Source organism: Capricornis sumatraensis, chromosome X (assembly GCF_032405125.1).
Source record: "Capricornis sumatraensis isolate serow.1 chromosome X, serow.2, whole genome shotgun sequence".
Lineage (NCBI taxonomy): Eukaryota > Metazoa > Chordata > Mammalia > Artiodactyla > Bovidae > Capricornis > Capricornis sumatraensis.
This window is the reverse complement of record NC_091092.1, coordinates 91,405,535-91,430,936: the sequence shown is the minus strand read 5'-3', so window position 1 is coordinate 91,430,936 and position 25,402 is coordinate 91,405,535. Positions and strand designations below refer to the sequence as shown.

At 45.4% G+C, this 25,402-nt stretch overlaps 1 protein-coding gene across 1 annotated transcript in view; it reads left to right on the top strand.

The window, feature by feature from the left end:
* Positions 1-20,798, top strand: part of HUWE1 (HECT, UBA and WWE domain containing E3 ubiquitin protein ligase 1) — a 119,703-nt gene extending 98,905 nt beyond the window's left edge. The window contains exons 58-81 of the mRNA XM_068962613.1: positions 1,213-1,500; positions 2,611-2,866; positions 3,064-3,194; positions 3,700-3,914; positions 3,993-4,281; positions 4,422-4,524; positions 5,361-5,907; positions 6,590-7,190; positions 8,091-8,218; positions 8,358-8,514; positions 9,726-9,858; positions 10,123-10,325; positions 10,918-11,045; positions 12,159-12,255; positions 14,025-14,180; positions 14,566-14,811; positions 15,074-15,191; positions 16,007-16,147; positions 17,124-17,411; positions 17,529-17,634; positions 18,250-18,367; positions 18,646-18,827; positions 19,109-19,299; positions 19,898-20,798. Coding sequence (XP_068818714.1) covers positions 1,213-1,500; positions 2,611-2,866; positions 3,064-3,194; positions 3,700-3,914; positions 3,993-4,281; positions 4,422-4,524; positions 5,361-5,907; positions 6,590-7,190; positions 8,091-8,218; positions 8,358-8,514; positions 9,726-9,858; positions 10,123-10,325; positions 10,918-11,045; positions 12,159-12,255; positions 14,025-14,180; positions 14,566-14,811; positions 15,074-15,191; positions 16,007-16,147; positions 17,124-17,411; positions 17,529-17,634; positions 18,250-18,367; positions 18,646-18,827; positions 19,109-19,299; positions 19,898-20,000 — 4,925 coding nt within the window. The 3' untranslated portion in view covers positions 20,001-20,798. The remainder of the gene's footprint in view (positions 1-1,212; positions 1,501-2,610; positions 2,867-3,063; positions 3,195-3,699; positions 3,915-3,992; positions 4,282-4,421; positions 4,525-5,360; positions 5,908-6,589; positions 7,191-8,090; positions 8,219-8,357; positions 8,515-9,725; positions 9,859-10,122; positions 10,326-10,917; positions 11,046-12,158; positions 12,256-14,024; positions 14,181-14,565; positions 14,812-15,073; positions 15,192-16,006; positions 16,148-17,123; positions 17,412-17,528; positions 17,635-18,249; positions 18,368-18,645; positions 18,828-19,108; positions 19,300-19,897) is intronic.
* Positions 20,799-25,402: the final 4,604 nt, after the last annotated feature.

Below are 25,402 nucleotides of genomic sequence, written 5' to 3'. Positions count from 1 at the left end.
CTATGTGTCCTGTCCCTTCTAGTGACCATTGTGGTATGGTGCTTCATGAGAACACCTGACAGTGGTTCCTAAATGCTAGTCCTCAGTGGAAGTTAACAGAATAAGGGAGGTTTAATGACTTATTCAGAAAGCTGAACTCGTTCAATTTAAAGAACTGTTATAAATTACAGAGATTATGTATTTCCTACTTCTTTGGTATCAGAATATTTTTATTAAATGATATTAATGGATTTTTTTCTTACTTGGTTAAATTAAAAGTTGGTGACCCTGTGTTAGTCTCTTTTTATTTTTTCTTTTTATATAAATTTCATGGGTCTTTGGAATCTAAAAGTCTAGGAATGTTGCCTTGGGCAGTCTGCTTTGGGGGAGGGTAGCTCTGTAGGCTAAATGGTATTACTACTAAATACTTTTGATTCCTCCTTCTAATGTGCCTAATGTAGCTATTTTGTGACTGTGATTCTAATAACTGGTCTATGTGGTATTATATGTCTCCCCTACCCCTATTTCCTCAGAACTTACTTCTGCTACCCTATACCTTCTGTCTCCTTCGGCACTTGAGTTGGGAAATGACTGTACTAAAGCCTACACAATATTTTTTAAAGCAGTGAAAGAGGGTAGGTGTCCTGGTGCCCTGAATCTGGCAGAAGGTCATTGAAAGGGTCTGTCATCAGGTAAAATGGCCCTTTGCCTGCTGCTATTGCTAGAGGACTCTGCTCATGCTGGGGTGAGGTAGTAAGTTGTATTGTTGTGGGGTAGGGATTTTAGGCCCCAATTAGAAGATAACTATACAACTTACTACTTTCCCTGGTGTGTAGCACATTCACATTTAGTCTTAACACTTGGTTCCATCAAAGTTGTAGATGCTGCTTGGATAATTAGGACTGAAGGAAAAGGAGGTGGAAGGGGACAGGTGATATGTAGTGTGAGGCAAATACTATAAAGTTACTTGAACTCTCCCCCTCCACCCGGGGCACAGAAAGGATTTAATTCTTAGGGTCTGCAAAGACTCAGATCTCTGGTTCTTGGCACTAATGGCACGGTGCCTTAGCCCTCATCCCAAGACACCAGACCAGCCAGGTGCTGTTCCTGGGAGCAATTGGGGATTGAGGGGAGTGCTGCATCACTGTCACGCCACATGTGCTGATTGAGTGGCTTCCCCTGTCCTTGACTGATTGCCCTGTAACAATCTTATTGTCATTCTTTCCGAGAAAGATGGGACTCCTATGCCTGACAGCTACCCAGCAACCCCATCTTCAACTGATGTAGCTACATCTGAGCCCAGGGAGACCCTTGTCACTCTGCAGCCCTCCCAACAGCAACCAACACTCCCCACCCCACCAGCTTTGGGAGAGATTCCTCAAGAGCTGCAGTCCCCAATTGGAGAAGGTGGGAGCTCTACACAGCTATTGATGCCTGTAGAGCCAGAGGAATTGGGTCCCACAAGGCCAAGTGGAGAAGCAGAAACAACTCAGATGGAGCTATCCCCAGCTCCCACTATAAGTAAGTAGAATTTCAGGGTTTGAGGGTAGGGGTAAAACAGGAGGGAAGAATGGACGTCTTTGTAGTTTCTCTTTACTCTCTTAGAGAATTTCTAAAGTAGACGCGCAAGTCCTCATAATTAGGTCTCATAAGGGGGCGGCAGAGGATGGGATGGTTAGATAGTTCACCAAGTCAATGGACATGAGTTTGAGCAAACTCTGAGAGAGAGTGAAGGACAAAGGAGCCTGGCGCACTGCAGTCCATGGGGTCTCAAAGAGTTGGATACTACTTAGAGACCGAACAAACATTGTACATTACGTTTTTAGCTAGAGTTGAGGTGTCTTTTCTGTGTCCTCAAGTGATTATATATACGTCTGAGTGGCTTATTGACACCAACAGTTTGAGGTGATCGCTCTGTTCCTGGCTATCACGTGAGGATTCTTTAACTTCTTTAAAAAGAAATAGAGGGTTGTTATCCATGAATAAACTGAAACTCAGAGTGAAACAATTAGCCCAGTAAGTGGTTGAGCTGTGATTAAAATCCAGATCTGTGTAACTCTGAAGCTTGCTTTTCTTTAGCACTTCTAGGTCTGGCAAGCAAGTGACCACACATATAACAAACAGCTCTCCCATCCTGGCCAACACCATTTATTTCATGGCACTATTTCCCACTGGTTTGAAATGGGGCCTCAAAATTCTTCTCAGCAATGTTCCAACAGGGTAAACAAACCTGTTGCTATCCATGCTCTTTACCATACTGCATATGACTTACTCTGGAGAAACCTTTAGGTGTAGGGGTTTTTGCCTTGCTTGTTTAGATAAGCAGAACCAAAGTCCTTGTGCAAATGATACCTGTAGGGAATCTGAACGTGACAAGATCCCTTATCTGGGATGCCTAGAGAAGATATTTCACAGGCATGCTTGGAACATCATAAATGTTCAACAAATGATAGAAAGGGTTTGAGTTAAGTTCTTTAAAGCAAATGAGATTGAGAGGGGAGCATCAGGCCAGCGTCTGAAGTGAAGTTAACGAAGTAAGAAGTCTGATCTGGCTGCTTCTTAATTCAGCACCCCCCCCGCCCCCCGCCCCCCGAAGCAGAGATCTAACCTCTCCATGTGACTTCCTCCTAGCCTCTCTTTCCCCAGAGAGAGCTGAAGATTCTGATGCTCTGACAGCTGTCAGCAGTCAACTGGAAGGCTCTCCCATGGATACTAGCAGCCTGGCTTCCTGTACCCTGGAGGAGGCTGTGGGTGACGCCCCAGCAACTGGCAGTTCTGAGCAGCCCACAGCAGGCAGCTCCACTCCTGGGGATGCCCCACCAGTTGTGACAGAAGTACAAGGCAGGGGTGATGGGTCAGGGGAACCTACCCAGCCCCCTGAGGACAGGTAAGCACTGTGTGAGTGAGAGGAGGGAAGGATGTGTTGGCAGGTATTTCAAGCCACATTCATATTTAGTAACTAATGCCCATGCTTTGTACACTGGGGAAATCAACTTGGTTTCTATGAGAAAAGGGGTACTGTAGGAGTATTTTATAAGTTGGAAAATATGGTTCAGAGAACAACCTGAAAATGATTTCCTTCAGCTCTCCCCCTGCATCCTCTGAGAGTTCTTCCACCAGAGATTCCGCAGTGGCCATTTCTGGAGCAGATTCCCGGGGAATCCTGGAAGAGCCATTGCCTTCAACAAGCAGTGAAGAAGAAGATCCTCTTGCAGGTGAGCTCCATGTGTGCTCAGGCCATCTTGGGATTGTTGAGGCTTCTAGTAGCCCTTGGTGTGGAAATGCCCACCAGTCAAACGGTTCCATCCAGATAAAGGGCGGCATATGTGTAGGAGGAGGACCTGCAGTAAGGGAATGCTGATGCTACACAATGGAATGAGCCCAGGCCTTTGGAGTCAAACTGATCTTAGCTCAAATCCCCTCTCTGCCACCTCCTACTTATAGGACCTGGAGCCATTGCTTAACTTCCCTGATCCTCAATGATACTGAAAGGGTGATGATAGCTACATGGTGGGGTCTTGATGAAGGTTAATTGAGAGCACACACACAAAACTTGGCAAATAACAAGAAACTATTCTGAGCCTAAGGAAGGATGGGTTGTCCTTCTCTGTATGTCCTGTGTCCTTGGCATAAAATGAGGACAGAAAGCTCATGCAAGGCCATGGATTTCCTTCAATCAGTAGAAGTGAGAGTCCCTTCACATCTTGTGTCTCCCCTCAGGTATTAGTCTCCCCGAAGGTGTGGACCCCTCTTTTCTGGCCGCCCTGCCTGATGACATTCGCCGAGAAGTCCTACAGAACCAGCTGGGCATTCGTCCACCAACACGAACTGCCCCCTCAACAAATAACTCAGCTCCTGCAGTGGTGGGGAATCCTGGTGTCACCGAAGTGAGCCCTGAGTTCCTGGCTGCCCTGCCTCCAGCCATCCAGGAGGAAGTATGTGAGGCGGGTAGGGGGCTGGTGGGCCAGGCTGCCTGGCCATGATATGCCCCATTGACTTCTTCTGCTCTGTAGGTACTGGCACAGCAGAGAGCTGAGCAACAACGACGGGAACTAGCACAAAATGCCAGCTCAGACACCCCCATGGACCCTGTGACCTTCATCCAGACTCTGCCCTCAGACCTACGCCGTAGTGTCCTAGAGGATATGGAGGACAGTGTGTTGGCCGTGATGCCACCTGACATTGCAGCTGAAGCTCAAGCCCTGAGGCGAGAGCAGGAAGCCCGGCAGAGGCAGCTCATGCATGAGCGGCTTTTTGGGCACAGCAGCACCTCTGCACTCTCTGCCATTCTCCGAAGCCCAGGTATAGAGGGAGGCATGTGGGAGGGCTCTGTAATGTCTAGCTTTGGCCACATGAAACTCTTTGTTCCCCTTTGTATTACCTGGGCCCAGCTCAGCACATGTCCCCTCCTCAATTTCAGTTTCCTCTTTCTTTCCTACCAGCCTTCACCAGTCGCCTGAGTGGCAACCGTGGGGTCCAATACACTCGCCTTGCTGTGCAAAGAGGTGGCACCTTCCAGATGGGGGGTAGCAGCAGCCATAATAGGTACCTTTTGCCTGTCTTTTCTCTCCTTGCCATACCACCTTTCATGTCTACTAGTAGTCCAGCTCCCTTTATTTTTAGGTGGAGAAGCTGGATGACCTCTCTAGGGTATTTACTTGAATGAATGGGGAAGCCAGATTTTTGAACTCTCCCTTCAAAAAAGCCACAATTTTGGGTTAGTGTAGCTATCGTAGACCATAAGCACAAAGTAAGGCAGGCAGGCACCAGGTTGTAGCTGTGATTACAGCAAAGGAAGCCACCTGCCTCCCACACAGATAGGAAAATAGCAAGAGCCACTTGTCTTGAGACTACAGCATCTAGGCTGCAGAAGATTTCATTTTTAACCAGGCCAAAGAAGAATAGACCTAACATGCCAAAACATGAAGGAAGTCATCAGTCCCTATTCTGCAGGCAACATCCTGGTAGTCTATAGAAGGCCAAAGTAAGCATTGTCTTCTAGCACTAGGGGCAGTCCAATTTTACCAGTTGATAATACAGACCTGTCCTGCAATCTCTGCTCTCTTCTCAGTCATCGTGCGGTGAAGGGCAAGTTACTTAATCTGTCTGAGCCTCTTGCTCATCATCTCAAAACTGGATGGTTCTCTGATCTTTACAGCGGCCCTGTGAGGAAGTTGTTACAGATATTATAGAGTATATGGTACATAGTAGGCACTTGAGACAGCTCTTATTACTATATAAAAAGCCCTTACAGTTCTTGGACTGGACACACTCTCTTCTCAAGCCTTCTAGGATGTATCAGCTCATCCCCCTCCCCTAGGGCTACACCTGATCCCAGAGCTCTAGCCGAAGTGTTACCCAGAAACCATGCTCTGTTCCAGGCCTTCTGGCAGTAATGTGGACACCCTCCTACGTCTCCGAGGACGGCTCCTCCTGGATCACGAAGCCCTGTCTTGTCTCCTGGTCCTACTTTTTGTGGATGAGCCAAAACTCAATACTAGCCGTCTTCACCGAGTACTGAGAAATCTCTGCTACCATGCCCAGACCCGCCACTGGGTTATCCGTAGCCTGCTTTCCATCTTGCAGCGCAGCAGTGAGAGTGAGCTTTGCATTGAAACACCCAAGCTCTCCTCAAGTGAGGAAAAGGGCAAAAAGTCAAGCAAGAGCTGTGGGTCAAGCAGCCATGAGAACCGGCCCCTGGACCTGCTACACAAGATGGAGTCTAAGAGTTCCAACCAGCTTTCCTGGCTCTCAGTATCCATGGATGCAGCCCTAGGCTGCAGGACTAATATATTCCAGATCCAGCGTTCAGGGGGTCGCAAACATACTGAGAAACATGCAAGTAGTGGCTCCACTGTCCATATCCACCCCCAGGCTGCTCCTGTTGTCTGCAGACACGTTCTGGATACACTCATTCAATTGGCCAAGGTGAGGAGCTTAGAGGAACCCAACTCCTGGGAATGAAAGAGGGGTGTCATTCATAGCCTAGTGAAATCTGAACTCTGAGGGAGCTCACAGGTCCTTACTCTTGGTGCTGAGATGTCTATTGTTTCTGGGAATTGTCCAATAAAAAATCTTGTGGGGGTTTTTTCCTCTTTACAATTTTTATGCATTGTCTCACTCATTCATCAACCTTCAGTGGTCTGTATGGTCCCGATTTTACAGATGAAGAAGCTGGGACACAGAAATCTTTAGTGGCTTTGTCATGTGGCTAGTGATGGAGATGACTGGACCTAGAACTTAATACAGTTCTCTTTTTAATAAGCTTTGCTGCCATTTTTTGAGGGCCTACCTTGTACCAGGCACTATGCAAAATACATTACCTCTAATCTCAACAATTTTGCACGATGGTATAGGTATTCCCCCCACCACCATTTGTAAGTACAGAGATCAGTGCTCAGAAGAGTTTACTAATCCTTTGTCTCCCTACAAAGCTTTTGTTCATTTCTCTAGGCTGCTTCAGTTGGATGAAACTCTTATGTTACATCTCTCCAGTGTTACCAAAGCTGTCCTAAGGAGTGGAGAGACTAGGAGCCAGTGTCTTTCCTTGTCAGGAAGATAGTTTCTGTGTAGACCACCTAGACCAAACCTGTCATTCTTTTCCTGGCAGGTGTTTCCCAGTCACTTCACACAGCAGCGGACCAAAGAAACAAACTGTGAGAGTGATCGGGAGAGGGGCAGTAAGGCCTGCAGCCCATGCTCTTCACAGTCCACAAGCAGTGGCATTTGCACAGACTTCTGGGACTTATTGGTAAAACTGGACAACATGAATGTCAGCCGGAAAGGCAAGAACTCCGTGAAGTCAGTGCCAGTGAGCGCTGGTGGTGAGGGGGAAACCTCCCCATACAGCCTCGAAGCCTCTCCACTGGGGCAACTCATGAACATGTTGTCACACCCAGTCATCCGCCGGAGCTCTCTCTTAACTGAGAAGCTCCTCAGACTCCTTTCTCTCATCTCAATTGCTCTCCCAGAAAACAAAGTGTCGGAAGCACAGGCTAATTCTGGCAGCAGTGCTTCCTCCACCACTGTTGCCACCTCAACCACATCTACCACCACTATCACTGCCACCTCCAGCACGTCCACTCCGCCTGCTGCAACCACCCCTGTCACTTCTGTTCCAGCCCTGGTTGCTGCCACGGCTATATCCACCATTGCCGTAGCCGCTTCAACCACAGTGACTACCCCCACAACTGCTACCACTACTGTTTCAAGTAAGTGTGGATGTACGCTGGGAGCTGTGGGGTGTGTACATCCACCTCACTCTCAACTCCTCCATCCAGGTATTCCTCCCTGAATGACAGCAGTCAACTTGGTTTGTGTTTATTATAGCCAAGTATGTTAATTCTCACCCTCATTGGTCAGAGTTCTCTGTCTTCCCCCTTCTTTCCTTTCCTTCCCTCTCTCCCTCTCTCTGTCCTGTGAAGACCAGTGAATATGGGTTCCCCTAGGCTAAGCACAAAAAAGAAGAGAAGAAGAAAGTCTCTGTCTTTAAAGAAACACCGCAATCTTTCTAGCCTGGTTGAGGGAGCCAGTTCTCAGAGGAAATAGCTCAAGAGCAGGCAGGATATGGACTTCCCTGGTGGTCCAGTGGCTAAGACTTGAGGCTCACAATGCAGGGATCTGGGTTCAATCTCTGGTCAGAACTAGATTCCACATGCCACAACTAAAGATCCCACATGTTGCAACTAAGACCCAGCACAGCCAAATAAATAAGAGTGTGGATTAAAAAAAAAAAACAAGCAGGATGCAATGTGAATTATGGTAGGATCGAGTAGCCAGGCCATCCCAGGAAGTAAAGGGAATGAGCTTTGCATCAGACTGCTAAGAATCATTTGAAGAAACAGATTTTGAAGGAAGGGGCTTTCAAAGGGCCTCTTATGGGAGAGGAACAGTTGAGATAAATATCTGAGATTCTTTGTCATTTTAGAAGGCACCATAAGAGTATTTGGCATTCTAAGTCACTTGGATTTGGCCATGGGGAGGGGGTGGATCTTCATTTTCACTACTTTTCCATTTTGAAACCCTTGGGCAGTGCAGTGATTCCTTGACTCTGCCACTTTAAGTCTGTAGCAAGTGAGTTTCAGAGGCTTACAGTGTTCTGTTTCTCAAAGCTGCTACTACTACTAAGGCCAGCAAATCTCCAGCTAAAGTTGGTGATATCAGCAACAGCAGCAGCAGCACAGACTTTAAGATGGTATCCTCTGGCCTCACTGAAAATCAGCTCCAGCTCTCTGTGGAAGTAAGTCCAAGCTTTTCTGACCTCCCAAGGTTGGGGGAGAAAGAGTCAAAGGAGGTGGATAATATTAGGATTGACTGGGGTGAATAATGTTTTAGTTCTCAAGTTGGGGCTTGCCCAATCTCCCTTCTTTTTCCCCCAGGTGTTGACATCCCATTCGTGTTCTGAAGAAGGCCTAGAGGATGCAGCAAATGTGTTACTGCAGCTCTCTCGGGGGGACCCTGGGACCCGGGACACTGTTTTGAAGTTGCTACTGAATGGAGCCCGCCATCTGGGTTATACGCTTTGTAAACAGATAGGTAATAATAAGAATAAAGCACTCTGTTTTTCTGAAACCTTCCACTTAGGTGTCACCTGTTTATGGAAGCCTTCCAGAACCCCCAGGCTGAATCATATCCACTCTACATCTGTAGCACAGCTTCCAAGCATGCTTTTATCACAGCACTGATATCACTAGGTTGTCAGGATCTGTTTTCCTGTTCAGTTGTTCTCTGAGAACAAGGCTGGCCTTCTCTCTATATTCCCAATCCCTGGCACACAGCAGTTCCTTAGTGAAGGAAAATGAGCACTCATAGGACTAACATTGCTTTCCCAATCTGGGTGCTCATAAGAGCCCTATGATGAACCTGCTGAGGCAGTTCACCACCTGAGAGATGCACCTACACTACCTTCAGGCTTAGGAACTGAGAGAATTAATACCCTCTGCCTTTGTGCAGTTTTGAGGGTACAAAAATTCTAAGAACACTTGTAAATCATCTAGTTCGGTCTTTTTCCCATTTTACCAAGAAGAAAACTAAAACCTGGGGTAGTGTAGAGATGATGAATCAAGGAGTAGAGTCACATTTGCTTTCAGCATAGAGACTCTCTTTGTTCTCTCCCACCTCCATCCCACTCATAGATCTCCCTAGATCTGAGCTACTTGTGTAGTTATCTCTTTCTCAAAAATGTCGCTGGAGCTGAGTTGATATGGGAGTCAGTTAGACTATATAGGGTATTCTTTGCTGCATGAGAATTACAAAGTTCTTCTGGATGAGGCCTCTTGACTGCCACCAGTTTATTCAGCACCCTTAGGCCAGGCAGTGGCCTAGGCACTATTGTAGATAGTTATCTCCTAATTCTTGAAGCAGCCTTGTGAGTTTAGGCAATATTAGTCCCCATTATTAAAATGGGAAAGCAAATTGGGAAAGAGGTTAAGTAATTTGCCGAGACTACCACAAAAACCTCAGAAGTTTGAGAGGTATACAGGCTTCAAAAGAGATACTTTTTCCCCTCTGCACTGAGGTGCATTTCATGTAGATTCAGCAAATCCTTGAGGCCAGGTAAACCAGTGGCCCTTGGGCAGCTGATCCATGAGTACACCGTAAAATGAATGGAGCAGAATTATTGTACAGTCCCAAGTTCAGTACAGCTGAGCAAAGAGGACGGCCTGGGAAGGTTTCTTGAAAAGTTTTGGCTTTTAGCTGCTTCAGTAGGGAAGTGTCAACACTTTCTGGCTTCTCTGCATCCCCAGGAACTCTTCTGGCTGAGCTACGGGAATACAATCTGGAACAGCAGCGGCGAGCCCAGTGTGAAACCCTCTCCCCTGATGGCCTGCCTGAGGAACAGCCACAGACCACCAAGCTGAAAGGCAAAATGCAGAGCAGGTAGGTGGCAGCTGCCCATCTGGCTGTGGAGTTGGGGTTGGGACATTATGAAAAGTGGTTCTTCCTGATTTTCTAGTTATTTTTTTCCTCCTCTCTGAGCCAGTTTTGTTTCTGTCCTATATATGCACAGGCCCTATTTTTCCTACATGTGTGATTTTCTTCTGAAATTCCATACCCTCTGGTTGACACAAGAAAGCTCTGCTTGTTCTAAGTGTTTATGCTTTGATGCTCTCAATATATGCGAGCCACCTCTACACTATCCAGGTTTGACGTGGCTGAGAATGTGGTAATCGTGGCATCTCAGAAGCGGCCTCTGGGTGGCCGGGAGCTCCAACTGCCTTCTATGTCCATGTTGACATCCAAGACATCTACCCAGAAGTTCTTCTTGAGGGTACTGCAGGTCATCATCCAGCTTCGGGATGACACACGCCGTGCTAACAAGAAGGCCAAGCAGACAGGCAGGCTAGGTATGGAACTGGGGTGTCCAGTTGAGGGGCAGGTTTGGTGGTGGAAAAACAAGAAACCAGGAGGGCAGGGCTTAATGTCGTGTCTCCTTCCTGTTTGACCTTTTCTAAAGGAAGTGATGATACTTTCTTAAAATGTTGGTGGCTGTATTCTGTATTTCACTCAAGCCGTCTACATAGGAAATTTCACTAGGGCAAGTGGGAATTAAAGGGCCTGGAAATCTGACAAGGAAATTGGAGACAGATCTTTTGGTGAACAAGATTTAACCCACTGTGTTTGTCTCCTCTCTGCTTCCTTGATTACTCCTGGCTAAAATATTGTAGCCATGTTACTTCAGCTATGCCCTGCCAAATCCTTCCCCTCTGTCCTACAGAACTCTCACCTGCCACCATCCATCTGCCTAGCCCCATGTCCCCTGCCCTTACCTGTAATGGTAGCTCTTGGTGCCTGACAGTGAGCACTCTGAGACTAACTGAGCATAAAGCTCAAAGACCTCAGCAAGATGCTTGTGGTGGCTCAGGAGATGGGACACAGAAAATTGAGCATTCCCTCTTTCCACAGGTTACATCTTACCTTCTTTATTCTTTCTCCCAGGTTCCTCCGGTTTAGGCTCAGCTAGCAGCATCCAGGCAGCTGTTCGGCAGCTGGAGGCTGAGGCTGATGCCATTATACAAATGGTACGTGAGGGTCAGAGGGCGCGGAGACAGCAACAAGCAGCAACGGTTAGCATGATGCCTGTGGCCCCTCATTCATTTGTCTTTCCTCCCTCTCCCACCATATCATCAGTGGGATTTCATTGCCCTTACCTTGTATGCTTTTGCATTAAGTTGGCTATATGAATGCTTCTGGACAACAGTTAATTTCTCTTGGTGCTTTCTTGACTGTTCATTGGTTTGGTTTGGTTTAAAGCTTGGCCATCATACCCCACTCCCAGCTATCCAGTCAATAGTGGCGCTTTTGCAAACTGCATAATGCTAAGTGTCTAGGTCCTGAGGGGATACAGGATAAAGATTTTTCAGTTTCATGGAACAATGCAAGTGCCTCAGAGAAATATCAGGAATCCTGCCCTTGAAAGTCTCCCAAGCTTGGTACACTTCCCACATAGCCTCTTCTGGCAATGGCTGGTCTCTCCACCCTGGTCTCTGCCTCTATTCTTCATATTCCCTTGGCACCCAGGCTCTTTTAGGAGGAAGCCTTCAGTTCCTAGGTAGCCAGTTCATTGTTAGGATCTCAGCATAGAGTGACTGTAGGAAAAGCCTAGCATCATGTATATACACTATGGCATTCATTGTTTGCCTGTCCTTATACAACATGCAAGTTACCTTCCCAAGATCCAAGAAATAAGGATATTTTGAGGCCTGTTGGTTTAAAAAGCCAATCCCACCCATCAAAGATTGCATTAATTCATTCCCCTGTTATTTCCTCTTTCGTGAGCAAAAAGGAACAAAGAGCAAACCTACCTTTTGCCCATCTGAGCTTTATACACACACACACACACACACACAAACACATACACACACTGTTCCTAGAAGTCTTGAAGTCCAGGAGCCTGGTGCCTGACTGGACTCAGGCCTGGAATAGAATGGAGGCAAATGGCAGGCATCCAGGGAGCTCTGTGGAAAAGCATGCTAGCTCAGGGTGGAAGATAAGCAGAGGAGGTGGGAAGGCCATTCTTTTGTACTGGAAAGCTAAAGAAACTTCTTTCCATATGGGAAGATATGGGAGGCTTCTTTCCAAGCTTAATGATATGTGAGAGATTGTAGGACAGCCTCTAGCCTATCCCTGAGGAAAACAGAGTTGCACCCTTTATGTGACTTTGTCTCCCTTTTATCCAGTCGGAGTCAAGCCAGTCAGAGGCATCTGTCCGAAGGGAGGAGTCACCCATGGATGTGGACCAGCCATCTCCCAGTGCTCAAGATACTCAGTCCATTGGTCAGTACTACTTTTCTATTTCCAGCCCAACAAAAGGGAGAGCCAATCTTAATGGAATGGGTGCCTGATCCCCTGCTTTCAACATACATAAACTCAGTGTTTTCGTTTAAGTGAACCCTGGTTTCTGTATATTGATAGATGCATACCAATCAACTAAAATCACTAACCATCACCACCTGGTCCTCACTGGCGAATCCTAGCACACACTGCAATTTCGGTAATAAAGAAACTGGGGCTTCCCTGATGCTTACATGGTAAAGAATCCACCTGCCAATGCAGGGGACACAGCTTCAATCCCTGATCCAGGAAGATCCTACATGCTCTGGGCGATTAAGGATATAAAAGATCTGAACAACTACCAATAACAATAAGCTTTTTGAAATGCATATGGAACATTTACCAAAATTAACCATACCCAGAACTTTAGCTTAATAAATTTCAAAGTGCTAAAATATCTCAGAGCATATCCTCTGATAATAGTAGAAATATGTGATATCGAGACTTCCCTGGTAGTTCAGTGGCTAAGATTGTGTTCCCAATGCAGGGGACCCAGGTTCAATCCCCGATTGGGGAACTAGATCCCATATACCACAAATAAAGATCCATGTGCCGCAACTAAAAGAGTTCTCATGCCACAACTAAAAGACACCACATGCCACAATGAAGACATGGGCCAGCGAAATAAACCAACAGGTGCCTCCCTGGTGGCTTAGTGGTAAAGAATCTGCCTGCCAATGCAGGAGACATGGGTTCAATCCCTGATCCAGGAAGATCCCATATGCCATGGAGCAACTAAGCCCATGCACCTCAATTATTGAGGCGGTGCTCTAGAGCCCGGGTGCTGCAATTACTGAAGCCCTCACACTCTAGAGCCCGTGCTCTGCAACAAGAGAAGCCATCACAACTAGAGAGTAGCCCCCACTCACCACAGCTAGAGAAAAGCCCACACAGCAATGAAGATCCACAATGGCCAAAATAAATATTTTTTTTAAGACACTGTGACAATACTGTGTGGAGAGAGCATGTGTTTGGATCTCTTTCAGTTTCTTCATTTAAAGTAAGGATGTTCCTAGTTAGGACTGAGTTAATGTGTATATGTAACACTTAAAGCAGTCTAGAACACAGTGGATGCTATTATTAGCAGCATTTCTCAAGGTTAATTTCATGTAGAATGCTTTTGGGCACCCTTTTAACAGATTCCTGTGGGATAGTGTCATCATAGGACATCTGGTTTTTAAAAAAATATTAGATCATTTAATTGGAAAAGACCCTGATGCTGGGGAAAGACTGAGGGTAGGAGGAGAAGGGAGCAACAGGATGAGATGATTGACTCATCATCGACTCAAGGGACATGAGTTGAGCAAACGCCAGGAGATAGTGAAGGACAGGGACGCCTGGTGTGCTGCATTCCATGGGGTTGCAAAGAATCGGACATGCCTGAACAACAAGAAGATCATTTAATAATCCATAGGTCTTCTGGGAGCTGATAAGGCAATGAAGAGACCAACACTTATCTGGTAGAATTTTCCTGCAGTAGCCATTAGCTCCATGTAGCTATTGAGCACTTGAAAAGTATCTAGTGCAACTAGACAAACTTTTTCTTGTATTAATTTTATTCCGTTTAAATGCCATTCAGTGTAGGACTAGAGCTTGCTTTCAGATGTTACTCAGTGGCCAGTGGACCAATCTATTTGGTCTTTATAATGGCCTATGCATTTGGTCCGAATGAAGAAAAAGCTTCCTGAATCTCTCCTCTGTGTGCCGTCTAGCCTCAGATGGAACTCCACAGGGGGAGAAGGAGAAGGAGGAAAGGCCACCTGAGTTACCCCTGCTCAGTGAGCAGCTGAACTTGGATGAGCTGTGGGACATGCTGGGAGAGTGTCTAAAGGAACTGGAGGAATCCCATGACCAGCATGCGGTGCTAGGTAAGTTGTGGCCTGACGGCCCAGGCCCGCTGATCTGTTCTGGGGCCCTTTCTACCAGCTTGATTTTCTTCCTTCCAGATTACTCCTCTCCCTCAGGTCTCCATAAGAGTTCAAAGGAGAGGATTTTTTCTCTGACTTCATTATCAGAAAAAAAGATTTGCTTTCTCTTTTGGTAGCTCTTATCTTTTACTGTGTAGGGGAATCTTTATAACTGGTTGTCTATCCCATTTTTCTTTGGAAGCTCTGACTTCCTCTGTGGCACTATTATGTATCTCCTGCAAGTTTTCATCTAGTAGTTTTAAAATTTGATTCTGAGGGGGAAGAGGTTTATATGTTGAAGTTTATAAAGTAAAATGTCACTGTCCTGTATCATTCCTACCCCCAGTGCTACAACCTGCTGTCGAGGCCTTCTTTCTGGTCCATGCAACAGAGCGGGAGAGCAAGCCTCCTGTCCGGGACACCCGTGAGAGCCAGCTGGCACACATCAAGGACGAGCCACCTCCACTCTCCCCTGCCCCTTTAACCCCAGCCACTCCTTCCTCCCTTGACCCGTTCTTCTCCCGGGAGCCCTCATCTATGCACATCTCCTCAAGCCTGCCCCCTGACACACAGAAGTTTCTTCGCTTTGCAGGTACAGGGAACTCTTAGGCCCCCAAATGTAGAAGGCTTCATTTTTCTACAGGGTCATTTTATATATTTTGTTGTCAGCTGGTTCGCAGGGTGAGTGTGTGTGTGTACTGGAAAGTGAGGCTAATGAGTTAGGGACTGGGTCTGGAAGTCTTTGTGCCACACTTTTTTTCCCTGAAACAAGGAAGAGTTGCTGACTGATTGACTTACGTCCCTTCTTCTATGACCCATGATGTGCTGATTCCTGCTGTCCTTTCTCCCCTCAGAGACTCATCGCACTGTGTTAAACCAGATCCTACGGCAGTCCACCACCCACCTCGCTGATGGGCCTTTTGCTGTCCTGGTAGACTACATTCGTGTCCTCGACTTTGATGTCAAGCGCAAGTATGTGCCCTGGATGTTGGGGGTGGGGGGGCTTTCTAAATAGTATCTCCCCTCCCAAAAAGGAGCCAAACATCCTCTGGGGATGATGTTTCCAGAAAAAAATGTTTTCCTCGGTGCCAGCCCTTGGATTGGAATGGTGCTAAGCAGGGGGAAGAGACTCATCTTTGCCACCAAGTGCCACTGTCCCTAAATATCCCTTGGTGCTCTTCAACCTAGACTCTGTTCTTTCATCAGAGAAGTGCAAGCCTTTGTTTAACCACATGAATTCTAAAATCCCTGTCTATCCTTCGGGGTAATACAGGAGATGCAGGTAGCCATAGTATATTTACAGCAGGGCTTGGAAGGGTTGAGAAGGCCTCCACAACACTCCTGTCATTTTTTACTCTTCTCTTCCTTTCTGTGCACCTACACATGCTTACCTGCTTGTTGCAGAAATTCCATGCCATAATGTCTGTGGGCCCTTATTTGATGGACACGGGGGAAATTTAGAGTTGGCAGTGAATGGCCTGCCTTTTCCAGTAGTAGTAGTAGTGTTAGTCACTCAGTCATGTCTAACTCTTTGCATTCCATGGACTGTAGCCCACCAGGCTCCTCTGTCCATGGGATTCTGAAGGCAAGAATACTGGATTGGGTTGCCATTCTCTTCTCCAAAGGATACTGGGCATTTCCCCAGGAAAAAAAAAAAAGGTGGCGAGCAGAGGTCAAAGTGTCTGGAGGATGAGGAGAACATCACTGTGGGTCTTAATCCTAATCAGGCAAACAGAAATTTGCTCTGCCATCCCAATCTTATTTTCCTTTCTTTCCTACCTCCCAAGATATTTCCGCCAAGAGCTGGAGCGTTTGGATGAGGGACTCCGGAAAGAAGACATGGCTGTGCACGTTCGTCGTGACCATGTCTTTGAAGACTCCTATCGTGAGCTGCACCGGAAATCGCCTGAAGAAATGAAGAATCGATTGTAAGAACCCAGAGCAGAGAGTAAAACAGGATGGCGTGGTTCTGACCCTTCCTACTTGGTAGTGAAGGCTTACTTGGGGCCCAGATGTTCAGGGGAACTTAGAGAGGTGCTTGCCTTCCCTGGTAGGAATTCCTAAGAGGAATCGAGCTCTCACTGAGCTGTCGTTATTCTCTGCCCAGTCTCATGAAACTGGTCTTCTGTTGGCTAGCTGGCCCTTGGGCTGAGCTACCCAACAATTCCTATACAGATAGGAGTCTGTGGAATTTACAAAGGTACACCTGATGGCTTCACAAAGAGCTTTTCTCCATTGTTACACTAGGAACAGGAAGCCTGCTGAGCAAATGGTACCCTGGGTTGAGGGAGACCACACTTGCAAGAGTGACTCCCCACCAAATTGGTAATCACTCCCTGGTGATTCTGACGCCACCTAGAGGAGATTGGCAGTTTGCAGTATCATGTGTCATGGGAGCCAGTGAGATGATAGACCTGTTGAAGTCGTTTGATGATGCTCTTGAACTCAGGAACTTGATTCCTCCCTCCCCTTGTGGCATGGACTCACTAGCCATGTCATCACACAGGAATTCAGAGAAGCTTCCAAGACAGACTGAATCCTACTCTTCCACCACCAAATCATAATAGACATCAAACTCAGCTCAGCTCTCTTTGATACCACTTGATGACTCCTCCCTGTTTAAAGGCCTTATTAGGTCTTTATATCTTTCCTATTAGTGTTTCCTGGGATATCAGTGAGCCTTTACTGACACTTCAGAACATCTCTTCCATCAGTGATGCCCTTTTCTGTCCCAGATCCCCACCTCTCTTCTGGGCTCTCCTGGCACTCTGCATTTACCACTGTCCTCGGACTCTGCACTCCCCAGCTACTGCTTCACTCAGTCACTCACTCAGGTCATGCTGTGCAGAAGATTGGATTTGTCCTGGGCTTTCTGCACATCCCTGTTTCTGCTCTCTTAAACAGGTATATAGTATTTGAAGGAGAAGAAGGGCAGGATGCTGGAGGGCTCCTCCGGGAGTGGTATATGATCATCTCTCGGGAGATGTTTAACCCTATGTATGCCTTGTTCCGTACCTCACCTGGTGATCGGGTCACATACACCATCAATCCATCTTCCCACTGCAACCCCAACCACCTCAGCTACTTCAAGTTTGTTGGACGCATCGTGGCCAAAGCTGTGTATGACAACCGCCTCCTGGAGTGCTACTTTACTCGGTCCTTCTACAAACACATTTTGGGCAAGTCTGTCAGGTAAGGATGTGGCACAACCCTGGGACTGTCCTCAGTCCTGGAAATCTGGTCCTTGTGCCCCATCCCTAAGCTGCCTCTCTGCCACCCCAATCCATGGCCCTATTTGTGTTTATCTAGATATACAGATATGGAGAGTGAAGACTACCACTTCTACCAGGGTCTGGTTTATCTGCTGGAAAATGATGTATCCACATTAGGCTATGATCTCACCTTCAGCACTGAGGTAGGTCAGGAGATCCTGACTGTCACATACCCCAACTGGTTTAGGAAACCCCATTATGGGATTGTTCTTGAACTGACATTGGATAATCTCTTAATATTTCTAAGGAAGCATCTTGATGTCTTAAAATCTTGTGCCCCATTCCCTATCTGTCAGAGAGCAGTGAGTATTTGCAAGAGACAGCACAAATAGAAAAACCAGAATTTGTAAAACAATACTAGTTTCCCCTATATTTTGAAAAAAAAAAATAGTACACTATTCATCTTTCCCAAAGGTACTTCATTGTAGAAAAATTGTGCAAATATAGATAGATGAAAAACAAAAAAATCTCACTGTTACACTTCCCCAAAATTGCTTTACATAAAGATTTTTTTTTGTATTACGTTATATTATCCATGCCCTTTTCCCTTTTACTATTGACAGTATGTTTTAGGACTAAACCCTTGGCCTTTTCCATTTAGGGATTCATGAGCTCATGAGAAAAGTCACTTTTTTTATGACCTTGCTTCATTTCTTTGCCCAGGATACAGCAGAGAGTTCAGGGTGTGCTTCCAGGTATATGTAAGTCCCATCCTAGACCAAGCCTGATTCATATTATTGGTATTTTGGGTATTCTAGGTCCAAGAGTTTGGAGTCTGTGAAGTTCGTGACCTCAAACCCAATGGGGCCAACATCTTGGTAACAGAGGAAAATAAGAAGGAATATGTACACCTGGTGTGCCAGATGAGAATGACAGGTAGGAGAAATGTCCCTTAGACCCCCTAGCTGTTCAATATGGGACAAAGTTAGGCCTCACTCATTACACAGACATTGTTTCTTCTTTTCCCCTATGCCAGCCACAAATGCCTTGCATAAAAGGAGTCCAAAAACCTGACCAAAAAATATTCCCCTTCGTCCACCCTCATACAAGGGTGAGGTAGGCAAATCAGTCAGCATCCTGCTGGATTAGGGATCTCTGACCTCTGACAGCTGTGCAAGTTCAGATGCCACATGGCTTGTTGGTTCTTTCCCCAGGAGCCATCCGCAAACAGCTGGCGGCTTTCTTAGAAGGTTTCTATGAGATCATTCCAAAGCGCCTCATTTCAATCTTCACTGAGCAAGAGTTAGAGCTGCTCATATCAGGACTGCCCACAATCGACATTGACGATTTGAAATCTAACACTGAATATCACAAGTACCAGTCCAACTCTATTCAGGTGAGCTGATGCTGGCATCCCTCCCTGTATCCTTAAGCAGTGTTAGTTTGTATGACAACCAAATAAACTGGGACTGTTAGGGGAGGGGGGTTTTGAGTGGTAGCTTACCTGAACCTAACTTTTCACTGTTCTGGAGTTTCAGTTTTCAGGTGATGTCATCATGTGAATGGAAGAACTGAAACCTGTCCCACAGAAGGGACTTGCCTAACATTGCATATCCCATCCCCCTTTCTTCCAGGAGCTCTCTACCTAATGCTGTCTTCTTGTGTTCATTCCTATAGATCCAGTGGTTCTGGAGAGCATTGCGTTCTTTCGATCAAGCTGACCGTGCCAAGTTCCTCCAGTTTGTCACAGGTACTTCCAAGGTGCCCCTGCAAGGTTTTGCTGCCCTTGAAGGCATGAATGGCATTCAGAAGTTTCAAATCCATCGAGATGACAGGTCCACAGACCGCCTGCCTTCAGCTCACACATGGTAAGAGGAAAGGTTTGTTCTTTTCAGCGTTTGAATTTAACTTGCATATTTGCCACTTCTGTGCCCTTACCATGGTCAGGAGTAGTCAAGGACCCAAATCTAGCGCCAGCTACCCTGAACCTACGGGTAGCTCACAGTTTGCTGGTTTTTGTGGAGATGACAGTGTTTGAGATGAGAAGCTGACCCAGATTCACAGTGGGGCTGGGGAGACATTGCAGGTGAAAACTGCCCTGTGAAAACAAGGTGTATTCCAGGGCTCAGCATGGTCAGAGCAAGAAGTTGCAGGGGGGCAGAATGCTAAAGAGCTCAGCACAGGTGACCAGTGACCCTGCATGCCTCCTTGGAGCTTTCGGGCTCCAAGGGGTATGGTATTTGGGAGGTGGTATTTATACCATGGTTGGGCTATGGTATTTAAGGAGGAGTGATAGGGTCAGGTTATATTTTAGGTGCCTGGTAGCCAGTAGTAGGGCCAGATTTGAGGACAGACAAGGCTAGGACAAGATTGGGAGTGTGCAGGCAGAAATCAGGTGGGCACCATGGGAACACAGGGATTTGGTTATCGTCTTTTGTCACGAATTGATGTGTCTTCTTTGCCTAGTTTTAATCAGCTGGACCTGCCTGCCTATGAGAGCTTTGAGAAGCTCCGCCACATGCTACTATTGGCCATCCAGGAGTGCTCTGAAGGCTTTGGGCTGGCCTAAAAGGGCCACACCCACTACTGTAGGGTTTTTTTTTTACCATTGTTGGACCTGGTAAAGGGGGAAACGAAAACAAAAAAGAACCAGAAAGAAATGTCAAAAACCAATAAATGAAATCCACCAACTCACCATGTGTGTGTCCCAGCTGCCCCAGCGCATACCCGTTCCCCCTTTGCTGCTCATCCTCTCTACCGGCTCCCTTTTCCTCACCTCCTCTCCCCATTCCATGCCGTCCATGATCCCCCACCCCATGTGTTAAAAAGGCAGTAGCCTTTACAGGGACCCGTTTGTCCCAACTGTTTGAACCGTGTGCTCCTCAGATTCTGTGTTCAGAAGGATTTGCTGCATTGAGACTTGAAACCTTTGGATAGGGGAAAAAATTATATATATATATATTTTTTTGTTCTGTTTGCAATTCTTAATTTGTGCTTGGAATGTGTTGATGTGCACAGCTAATGATTCAATGCGAGACAAGATTGGCGTCTGTGTTGTGGAGGTTTCAAATAAAGAGCACTCTTCATAACTCACTTTTCACAATGGAGTTTTTTTCAAGTTTAAAAAGAAATAAGCACCTCTTGAACACATGCTAGATGGCTGGAGAAAAAATCCAAATGGACTCTCCAGAAAGCCATTTCTGTTACCACACTGGTGCATCCTCCTCCTTCAGGGTCATCAGGAACTGAGGGGATCTTTTTCAGAATGGCATCTACACTTGGGAGTGGTGATGGTGTTAGAGATTTGTAGCTAAGAACAAAGCACTGCCTTGCTCTAGGGGAACAAATCAGCAGGTTTTAAGAGAATTCTCTCAACCCAACCGAAGGTTCTATATCCCGAGCCTTTGTAGTTTCAAGTCTGGAGCTCAGTTTAAAATTTTTATTTGATTTATTAATGTTTTAGTTTACTTTTAACAAGTTTTAATAAATAATTTGACTGGCTCCCCAGAACAGTCTTTGCATCCTTTTTGGTTTTGTTTTGCATTTTCTTGTCAGATCTGTTCACAGATCGACCAATAGTCTCTTGTGGGTTTTTTTTACTCCATCCATCACTTAAAGTTGATCTAAGAACTTTGATGGTTCCAGCCTTCAAAGATAAAAGTAATAAAAGTTTAGTAAACTCAGTGGTACTGGCTTTGTGTGGTTTTTCTCATTCTCTAAGGCTCTGCTTCTTAAAAATTTTCCCCTTGACCATGTCCCAGAGTGTGGATCTAGGAAAGCAGTAGTGTGTGTGTTCTTAACCTGATCCCTTGGTCTTGATGCAGATAGCTACTAGTCTTTTTTTTTTCTTCCCTTCCAACATTCACACTGTCCTGTTCCTGGCCCTCGTGACTACTGAGAGGACAGATGAATCAACCCTCCACCCTCCAACCCTCCACCCTCCAACTCTCCACCCTCCTATTGAGCTTCTAGTCAAGAGGAGGAGACAGATTCTGTGTCCAGATGTTGGAAGGGGGATCTCTGGGTACACAGAGCAGAGCAGAAGTATCTGGTCTAGCCTGGGAGATCAGGAAAGGCTTTCTGTTGGTGGTGGTACTTGGGTTGAATCATAAGGCTGTGTGAGAGTGAAAATTAAGGAGGAGAGGGTAATCAGGGTCAACACAGCAGGAGTTCCGTTGCTAGGGCAAGGCTTGAGTGAGGAATAGTGGCCTGAGATGAGGCTGGGAGTCCAGCAGGGCTTTAAAATGAGTGGATGAGCAGAAATATAGTAGAACTGATCAATATACTTAGGAATCGGTTCTAAAAAAAATCAAAGTAAAATAAAACTGACCATTTAAATTTGAAAGGGACGCAAGGGTTGGGAGTTGGGTGTGGAAGTTGGGAGTACAGACGGAATAATCCTGGAGGAAATAAGTGACTCTAACTCAATGACATACCACAATAACCTAATGTGACTGAGTATGGTTTGTCTTTTGGATATGTTTATGGTGTGATATTCATCATCTCGGTGTCAAAAGAGAAAAAACTTGTGACAGTAGATTGTAACTTTTAAAGGTAAAGATACTACCTTGATAAGGTAGCCTCAGACTAACAGCCAACATCACACTGCAAGCATAAAGTGGTCAGTTATCACCAACACAGTTCTGTAAGTTCTAACCATTTCCATAAGGCAGGAAACAAGGTACAGCTGTTGAAGAGAAACTATTTTGCTAAACCAAGAGAATCAAAGTTATTAGAGCTTAAATGAGTCCAGCAAGAGGCCTGGTTATAATCAACAAAACAGTTCATGTAAGTATTTGTGTCTGACTCTATTAGTCCATGGACTGTAGATTGCCAGGCTCCTCTGTCCAGGGATCTTCCCAACCCAGGGATCCAGTATGGGTCTCTGGCATTGCAGGCAGTCTCCTGCATTGCAGGTTGATTACTGACTGAGCCACAAGGGAAGCCCTTGTTATCTAACAAGTATAAATAAATAATATGGTAAATTGCTATACAATAGTAAAAATGTATCCACATATATCAATGTACACAACCTCAAAGATAAGCAAAAAAGTATGATACCTGCCTGTTTAAAACTTTAAAAACAATGCTACATGCATGTATACCAAGAACATGAAAAGTCATATCCACATGTATGGAAGCCCATGCATAAGTATGACAATACTGCATGATGTTCAAGATAAGCTGTGGGGGGAAAAAGGCAACGCAGCTGGGAAGAGGTATTATCCAGAGGGCTTAAACTAAATGTTTTTATTTCTTAGCTTGGTGGTGCTAGGTACATAGGTATTCCTTCAGTCAGTTCAGTTCAGTCGCTCAGTCGTGTCCAACACTGTGACCCCATGGACTGCAACACGCCAGGCTTCTCTGTCCACCAGGAACTCTGATGGCCACCAACTTCTAGAGCTTACTCAAACTCCTGTCCATTGAGTTGGTGATGCCATCCAACCATCTCATCCTCTGTCGTCCCCCTCTCCCGCCTTTAATCTTTCCCAGCATCAGGGTCTTTTCCAATGAATCAATTCTTCACATCCGGTGGCCAAAGTATTGGAGTTCCAGCTTCAGCATCAGTCCTTCAATGAATATTCAGGACTGATTTCCTTTAGGATTGATAGGTTTGGTCTCCTTGCTGTCCAAGGGACTTACAAGTGTCTTCACCACCACAGTTCAAAAGCATCAATTCTTCAGCGCTCAGTGTTCTTTATAGTCCAACTCTCACATCCATACTTGACTACTGGAAAAACCATAGCTTTGACTAGATGGACCTTTGTCAGCAAAGTAACGTCTGTTTTTTAATATGTGGTTTAGGTTGGCTCATAGCTTTTCTTGCAGGGAGCAAGCGTCTTTTAATTTCATGGCTGCAGTCACCATCTGCAGTGATTTTGGAGCCCAAGAAAATAAAATGTGTCACTCTTTCCCCATCTATTTTCCATGAAATGATGGGACAGGATGCCATGATCTTAGTTTTTTGAATATTAAGTTTTGAACCAGCTTTTTCACTCTCCTCTTTCACTTTCATCAAGAGGCTCTTTAGTTCTTCCTCGCTTTGTGTCATAAGGGTGGTGTCATCTGCGTATCTGAGGTTATTGATATTTTCTCCCAGCAATCTTGATTCCAGCTTATGCTTCATCCAGCCCAGCATTTCCTATGATGTACTCTGCATATAAGTTAAATAAGCAGGGTGACAATATACAGCCTTGACATACTTCTTTCCCAATTTGGAACCAGTCTGTATTCCATGTCCAGTTCTAACTGTTGCTTCTTGAACTGCATATAGATTTCTCAGGAGGCAGATAATGTGGTCTAGTATTCCCATCTATTGAAGAATTTTCCACAGTTTGTTGTGATGTACACAGTCAAAGGCTTTGGCATAATCAATAAAGCAGAAGTAAAGTAGAGGTTTTTCTGGAATTCTCTTGCTTTTTTGATGATCTAACAGATGTTGGCAATTTGATCTCTGGTTCCTAAGAGATCAATATAAGGTATTCTTTATAATGTTATTTATAACTTTTCTACACCTGAGATATTTCATAATAAGTTTTTTGAGATGGACAATTTATTAAATTTCACAGTGCATTTGAAGCAGGTATCAGGGGACTCAATAACAGGCCTAAGTCTATGTGAAGGCTAACAGCTGCTTTCATGATATGATTAAACATGTCTCTTGCCCCTTAATAATTCCCTTCACTGATGTGTGTGTTATAATTACTACTGGTTATCACCTTATTAAAATAGTCTTCTTGGACTTCCCTGGTGGTTCAGTGGTGAAGAATCTGTCTGCCAATGCAGGAGACACAGGTTCCATCCCTGTCTGGGAGGATCCCACATGCCAAGGGAGCAACTCAGCCCATGTTCCTCAACTATTGAGTCTGCTCTAGAGCCCAGGAGCCTCAACCACTGAGCCCACACACCCTAGAGCCCATACTCCACAAGAGAAAACACTGCAACAAGAAGCCCAGGCACCGCAACTAGAAAGTAGCCTCGACTCACCACAGCTAGAGAAAAAATAGTCCTCTTACAGATAGACCTTACAGATATCTTAGAGATATCATTCAATGTTGGGCAAGTTTTCCAGTAAAAAGACTGCTATTAATAATTAGGCTGTGGGATTTCCCTGGACATTCAGTGGTTAAAAATTCATGCTTCCATTTCAGGGGGTGTGGGTTTGATTCCTGGCTGGGGAACTAAGATCCCATATGCCACACAGCACAGACACACAAAAAAGAAAATTATGCTGGGCCACAGTGCAAACAAAGCCAGATAAATTGGGATGTATATCTCTATACTTATGAGACATATGTCTTGGCTGGAGAAACAATTACCCAACAAACATTTTTATTGGCGCTTACCATGTGCTGACAACACTGTGAAGTCCCTACTTTAGGGAAAGGAACAGGTGGTGGGAAAGTATAGAGGGCACTGGGTACACAAAGAGACTCTATAGGCAGGGGTAGCAGGAATAAACATTTTCGCAAATACAAGCAATGACCAGTTAGAAAACAACAGGAAATAGATTCCCTTCATAATAGTAAAAAAGAATACCTAGGAATAACCTTAAGCAGTGTTTGGGACTCATGTGAAAAACAAAGCTGCAAAACTCTTGTGAGAGGCATAAAAAGAGGTAACTGAGCAGGCTTAGTGTGTTTATTTGCATTAAAAAAAAAAAAAAAAAAACAAGTATAGCTGGCCTTAAGACTTTGCTGACATGCTAAGCAAGGTGGGAGTTGAAATGAGCAGATTTGACAGGGAATGGCTTCAAGCCATGAATATTGTCTGCTATGGTCTACTATAAAGACAAAATGAAGCACCAAGAGCCAGTTGGGGAATAGTTTTGTCAGTGTTAAATTTGGGAAACTTGCCGAAGTATTGGAAAGGAGAGAAATAGAAAGTTCGCTCTACGTGTCACACTAAAATTCCAAATGGAAGATTCAAGCATGAAAAGCATGAACTTATTTTTGGGGGGAAAATAACAAC